This window comes from Tursiops truncatus, chromosome 3 (genome assembly GCF_011762595.2).
Source record: "Tursiops truncatus isolate mTurTru1 chromosome 3, mTurTru1.mat.Y, whole genome shotgun sequence".
Lineage (NCBI taxonomy): Eukaryota > Metazoa > Chordata > Mammalia > Artiodactyla > Delphinidae > Tursiops > Tursiops truncatus.
Window position 1 is genome coordinate 111,592,756 of NC_047036.1, and position 7,024 is coordinate 111,599,779.

At 56.7% G+C, this 7,024-nt stretch overlaps 1 protein-coding gene across 15 annotated transcripts in view; it reads left to right on the forward strand.

The window, feature by feature from the left end:
• Positions 1–7,024, forward strand: part of JADE2 (jade family PHD finger 2) — a 51,984-nt gene extending 44,960 nt beyond the window's left edge. For 11 of the 15 annotated variants that reach the window (XM_073802528.1, XM_033853183.2, XM_033853177.2 and 8 more), the window contains 3 exons: positions 949–1,077; positions 2,342–2,997; positions 4,477–7,024. In XM_073802528.1, the coding sequence (XP_073658629.1) occupies positions 949–1,077; positions 2,342–2,997; positions 4,477–4,752 (1,061 nt within the window). In that variant the 3' untranslated portion in view covers positions 4,753–7,024. Of the gene's footprint in view, positions 1–948; positions 1,078–2,341; positions 3,310–4,476 lie in introns of those variants that run through there. The other 4 variants (XM_073802533.1, XM_073802531.1, XM_073802530.1 and 1 more) reach the window with 4 other exon arrangements.

Genomic DNA, 7,024 nt, shown 5'->3' on the forward strand with positions numbered 1-7,024 from the left:
AACTGGCATATCTGCAACTAGGGCAGAAGGAAAATGTCTGAAGTGAGGCCGAGGGGTTGCCAGGGTCAGATGTGCAAGGTCTTGTGCCCTTGGAAGGAGCTCAGACCATGGTGAGGGCAGTGGGGGACTTGAGAAGCCCCTCTCTGAAGTATCTAGGCACTGGTCCCATGTGATAGATGAGAAGACTGAGGCCTAGCCTGAGGTTACACAGGGAATTAACAGCAGAGTTGGGAAGGTTCCCGGAGTTGGGGCCACATTCCTCAACCTTCTCTTAAACGCTTACTCAGGAAGCCCTCCAGCCTCTGGCTGAGAAGCTGGGAGAAGATTCCTGGCAGCTCCCCACCACCACATGTCCCTCCCCTGCTCCATTGTGTTCTACGGCTCCCCAGACCCATGTGGTCATGGACTAAAAGGATATGAGGGCCAGGTGTGTACCCTGAGTCTCCCATCAAAGCAGACCAGGAGAGCGAGGCAGGGGGCTTGCTCAAGGGCGCTGACCGCTGTGTCAGGAGTAGAACCCAAGGCTCTTGACTCCTCAGAGTGTCCTGTCCACCTTCAGGTCTGGCTCCTTGGCCTGGCATTTAAGGCCCTGCCCTGTCCACTCACCTCCAGCCTTCCCACCCACCAGGACTCTGTCCTGAGATCTTTAGGCCATATAGATCAGACGTCCAGGTCCTACAAAGCAGTCTTCCATCCTCCTCGTGGCCCTGTGCCCCTCACCAAGCCCCTCAAGGGCAGTTACCCCTCTCTCCCACACTAGCTATTCCCCGACTCACTGGAGCCCCAGTTATCCCAGGTCCCACGTGGCTCAGAGCCAGGAGGAGGTGACCTAGAAGGCAAGGCACTGGCTGATGGGGAGGACTCCTTGGATGCCACACAGTGGTCTTAGTTCCGGCTGGGCTGCTTGGGGTAACCATCTCCCTCCTGCTCTCTCTTTCCCTGACGCAGAGCGGTCTGGGAGGAGAGCAAAGGGCAAGAAGAGCGACTCGAAAAGGAAAGGCCGCGAGGGTCCGAAGGGCAGCCCCGAGAAGAAAGAGAAAGTGAAGGCAGGGTCCGACTCAGTCCTGGGGCAGCTTGGTGAGTGGCCTGGTGCACACAGCCAGGCTCATACCATCACTCCACTTGCAGCTCCCCACGAAAGGCCATGGGGACCACCAGCATCCCTGCTGCAGAGTGGGACACCCGAGAGGGGTAGCCGGGCCCTTGCTTGCCCACGCACTCCTTCCAGCCATAAAGGAGGCTGGGGTCTGGCATCCTGAGAGTTCCTCTTTTGTAGACTGGAGACTGGGCCCAAGAGCTCAGGGACTGCTAGGCCATCCTGGGCCTTCCAGGAACCCAGCATCATGCTGGGAGGTGAGGGCCTGCCATAATTCTCTGTCCCTGTCCCCCTCTGCCAGAATGTCCTCAAATGGGCCTCCCTTCAGCCCCAGGAAATCTTCTGGGAGCCACCCAGAGAGACTCATAGGAGTGGCCCTGGCCCAGCCCATCTCATTGTCACAGACCTGCTGCCCCGTTAAGCACAGCAGTCCTAGAGGGACCCTCAGCCTTGGGCTTTGTCTCCTAGGATGTCACATGCTTCCTCTAGAGCACTTCTCAGGGCAGGCGTGGTGTCCCCTTCCCGACCTCACCTCTAGTGTAGAAGCCCCAGGTCATCTTTTATTTTCCTCAGTCTCAGGAAGGAAACAACTTGGTATCTAATGGGAAGCCCAGTCTCACCAGCTGCCGCCTCCCAAGACCTCAGTAAAGGAGGGAGGGCCCATAGCTGGAGCTGGCCCTGGCATCCAAAAGGGACCTTCTACCCAGATATACCTTGCTGTCCGGTTCACGCCTGACGCCCATATCCAAGTTACCTGCTTTGGAAGCTCTGAGAAGCGACACATGAAAATCTAGTGCCCCCTGGTGGCCTGAGGGTGCTTTCCTCCCTTCCTCCATCCCTTATGCCCCCAGGATACAGGGTGATGGGCAGGCCTGGGCGTCCACCTTGTGCAATCTCGAAGGGCCCTCGCTTGGTTTCATGCTCTGCTGTTGCCACTTTGAAATTCTTAAAATTTTTGAACAGGGAGCCTACATTTTCACTTTACGCTCTGCTTCTCAAACTGTGAAGCCTGTCCCAGGAGCAGGACGTCCTTCTGGGGAGAGGGGTATTTGGTGTGGAGCCTGCTTTTTGGCGGTGTTGGCAGGATGGATGGACGAAACAAGATAACTCAACAGGGTATAGCACAGAGGGAAAGAGGGAGGAAGGTATGGTGGTGTGCAGGGGAGGGTCAGAGAGGGCTTCCTGAAGGAGAGTGGGACACGCACCTGCTGGCATCTCACCTGCCTTCTTTCTCCCTTCGGCCAGGCCTGTCCACTTCGTTCCCCATCGACGGCACCTTCTTCAACAGCTGGCTGGCGCAGTCGGTGCAGATCACGGCAGAGAACATGGCCATGAGCGAGTGGTCGTTAAACAACGGGCACCGCGAGGACCCTGCTCCGGGGCTGCTGTCGGAGGAGCTGCTGCAGGACGAGGAGACGCTGCTGAGCTTCATGCGGGACCCCTCACTGCGACCTGGCGACCCTGCCAGGAAGACCCGTGGCCGCACCCGCCTGCCTGCCAAGAAGAAGCCACCACAGGATGGGCCCGGTTCACGGACGACTCCAGACAAAACCCCCAAGAAGCCCTGGGGCCAGGATGCTGGCAGCGGCAAGGGGGGTCAGGGGCCACCTGCCAGGAAGCCACCACGGCGAACGCCTTCTCACCTGCCATCCAGTCCTACGGCCGAGGACTGTCCCGTCCCAGCAGCTCCCGAGAGCCCCCCACCGCTGGCCCCCGAGACCCCGGACGAGGCGGCCCCAATGGCTGCCGACCCGAATGTCCAAGTGCCTGGCCCTGCGGCGAGTCCCAAGCCCTCAGGCCGGCCTCGGCCGCCCCGCGAGAGCAGGGGAACCCGGAGGTCGCCAAGTGCCAGGCCTGATGCCGGGACAGGACCGCCTTCTGCTGTGGCCGAGAGGCCAAAGGTCAGCCTACACTTTGACACTGAGACTGATGGCTACTTCTCTGACGGGGAGATGAGCGACTCAGATGTGGAGGCCGAGGACAGCGGGGTGCAGCGGGGTCCCCGGGAAGCAGGGGCTGAGGAGGTGGTCCGCATGGGGGTACTGGCCTCCTAAGTCACCCCCTACCCCTGTCCTGGGCCCTGCTCTGGTCCGCCCACGAGGCCTCAGCCCAGTCACAACTGCCATTTCCAATCTCTGCTGAGTGTCTCAGACCCTCGAGGCTGCCACTCTGTTGTGGTTTTATTTTTAATATAAAGAGAGTTTCGAATTCCACACTATTGTCTTTCCTCTGTGCTGGCCTAGGACGTTAGGATTCCTTACATGGCTCTGGCCACAAGGACCACACCAGGTCCTGGGCACCATCCCTGCCGCGGCAGCATCCCCGCCCGGCCCATGCGGTATTCCTGGGCTCCTGGCTACACGTAGGCAAGGTGAAGAAGAGCTCAGGACTCCAGCCTGCTGCCACTGGGTGACACAGAGTGTCATTTGGGCATTATTATGGCAGATGGGCCAGCCCAGGGCCTGTCCCGCCTTGCCCCCAAATCCCACTGGGGTCCATCTGGGGGGTCCTGCTGCACTCCACTGATCCCCAAGGAAGTATAATAAGTGATACCCAGCCAGAGTCTACTCACTGTCACAAGCACAACGAGCTTATATGAGAAAGCACTGAGGGGGCGAAGAGGGCCTGCTGGTTCCAAGGGAACCACAGCCGTTCCTGATCAACCCACATCATCAGAGGCCTGCCCGCCCACCCCGTGACCCTCCACTCCCTTGCTGCTCTGCCCCTGCCAGCGCCCAGCCCGGCGGCTCTGGGAAGGGCTTCCCAGAATCCTTCCTGAGCTGTGCCGTTTTCTCAGGGGACTCCCAGCCAGCCAGCCGCCAGTGCCGGCGGAGGGCTGCAAGGGAGGGCCAGTGCCCAGATGGGGGGCGTGGGGCTCAGACTCGCCCACTGCAGAGAATCGCTCTGGGACTCCAACTTCCTTCCTTCCTTTGGGGCCAGTCTCGGCCGAGGTCTGATCACTCCCAGATAGCTGACCAGACCAGACCACTTGCCTTTTCAAGTTTCCCAGTCCTGCTAAGACATGAGCTTCTTCCTCAGTTTCCTTTTGGAAACTCCTCTTTCCAACAAGCAGTGGGATCCCGGGGCCCAGGACGCGTCAGTGACGGCCTGCTGGGGCTGTTTTAAGTGTTGCTGGATCTCCCTGGTTCCTCTCTCCCTCCGAGCCTTAACCCCCTTTCCCAGCCATTCCCTCCCTCCCCACCATCACCGTCCTGCCTTTCCCACCCCACCCTCTAGGTCCCAGGTAGTAGCTCTGAAGAGTTTCAGTGGAGTGGCCCCAGGGTGACAGCTCAGGGAACAAACAAAACAAGGAATTCAGTGAAAACGTGTTTTTCTTTCTTTTATGAATTACTCCTGGATCACTTCTGCCACTGGTAAAGCCAGAACTTCTCCAACAAGAACCTTGCAAAAGTCCAGTGAATCATTCTGTGGATGCCAAAGAATATTTTGACCATAATACAGCACAGCCTGGACCTGACAACTTGTCACTTGGACTATTTTTTAAACGGAGCTCTTTAGCAACCAAGTATAGAAACATGTTCATCGCACACGTCCGGGAGGCGAGCGCAAGCTCTTGGACGAGGATGCTGTTCTGCTGCTGGTGTTGGATTTCAGATCCCCAGGCTGGGCCCGCTGTGAGCTCTCCTGAACTCTGAGACTCACTGTGGGAGGAGACTGATGGCGAAACCAGCGTGGCAAAAGTGTTCCCATGGGGTTGCCCCCACGTGACACACGAAGCGCAAATCGTCGGGATGGGGAAGCGACTCGAGCACCCATCCCCGACTCCAAATTTTCAAGGTACGACAGTGGCATGATCATCGACACTCAAGTTTCATGTGAATTTTATCAAAACAGGAAACAAAGACAACGACTAAGTTTAAAGGGTCGGACAGATTTGTCCAGTCGGAGCAGACTCGGAGTGGGCTTCGAGGACTCTGGGCGTTGGGATGGCATGAGCTACCATGTAGAGTTTAGTCTGCCTGCCCGCCCGCCTTGGCAGTAGTGGCCAGTGCAGTGTCAGCATCAGCATCCCAACCCCATTCTCTGTTTACTGCCTTTGAATAGACCTTCCTTCCCCGTGCTTCGGGTCACCTCGGGCCACAACCTTGTCTGTGCTGGATTGCTCAGTCTGACCTCACAGGAAGCAAAAGGGACGAGCTTTAAAGAACAACCAAACTCTGCCGGGGGATGGGAGTGCCAGGAATGGCTCGGGTCCGGTAGACTCAGTACTTGCCTGTTTACCCTTCATCCATCCTGAGGCAGAGTCTGGGCTCCCTGGGGGTGAGGGTAGGGAGAGAAGCAGGGTGGGAAGGTAGTGGGTCTGGCCAGGATCTGGACTGGGTGGGCCAGGCCGGGCAGCCAGCACTCTTCAGAGCCTCTATTCAAGTCGGCCTCTGGATTCCGACCCTTTTCCCGATTGGCTCTTGCTTTGGATTGAACTATCCCTGGGGCCCACATCCTGCACGGAGTCCAAGTGTCTGTAAGGCTGGCTGGCCAGGGTCTCCCAGGCCATGCCCTAGAGCTGTCCTTGTCAGACAGCTGTCCACCCCTAGGATGTCCACCGGGCTGCAAAGAGGACAAGGATAACCGGTTCCCACTGCTGGCCTTTCTGCTATTAGCCACAGCCCCTTTGCTCTTTTTCCAGCCTGCCGACGGCTTTGCCGCCTCGGAGTTTAAGATGGGAAGCTGGGAAGAAGGTAGGAGGCCTTTTCCAGACCAGAGGCTGAGGCAGATCTTTTCGCTTGACCGTATGTGTCCACACTCACTGGCCCTCCTCAGGGAGGGAGAAGCTGCTCTGGAGCTCATCCGGGCTGTCATCACCACCCTCCCAATCCCCACTGCCCACCTCCTTCCCCCTCATCACAGTGAGAAAGGATAATGTGCAAGGAAAGTATTTTTATGGATCATAAATGTATTTTAGAACAAATAAGGAGAAGAAAGGTAGAAGGGTTTATTTTATTAAATGAGCTCTGACTCGCTGACAGTGTGTGAGCATTTGCAGTGTGAAGGTCTCAGGTTCCTTGGAGAAGCCACCCAGGTTTCCAAACATGGGTGTTGGACTGTGGATGTGTGAGCCTGTTCCAGAGCACACCTTGTGTGTGTCCGAGTGCAGGCGTATCTGTGTGTGTCGTGTATGGGCACACGATGGGACTTGGGGGACAATTCCTAGAGAATCACCTGCTCGGTTCTAACAGACATTGGCAGCAGCTGGATCTGGCGTTTCCTTGCTTACTGCCAGACGTGGCCAACCTCTGCCCATGCCCGAAGCTCTGTAGAATGGCCTGGGTGCCTGTAGCAAGGCCCTTGGGGAGGCCCCTTCCCATGCCTCTGGCCCAGCTGGCCACATTGGCCAAAGAGCCAGGCTGGAGTCTGGGACCTTGGTTGTTCTTTAAGGCACTTCCTGCTACTTTGTCCCTCAGCTGCACAACACTCTGTGCTCCACATCGGCTCGGGGTGGGGGGATGATATGAATGTCACAGGAGGAGACACCTTCTGTCTTTGTTTCAATGAAAGTGATGTGCCATTTGTTAATATACAAGAGAAATACTGAAAATATATTGAAAAGAGCAATTTTAAATTATTTTTGGCTTATGTTGCAATATTTATTTTCTTGTATTAGAAAAGATTCCTTTGTAGAGAAAAAATGTATTTTTCATTAACGCAAAAACCTATTTCTCCTTTTTGTACATTGTCCATGTTCGCTACCCTTCACGAGCAATAGAATGTATGGCCGCCTGGGGGTGGCCGGTGCCCGCGTGCCCTGCATGATTCTGTGTTGCCGCTGCCGCATAGCTCCCAGTCCCATCCTGTCCTGCTCACTCCTGGGGGTCTTCCAGAGCCCAGCCCCCACTAGGGCCCGTGTCTTCACGACCCCTCTGCACTCCTCATGTGTTGGCAAACGCAGTTAATAAAGCGATGTTTTCTGTG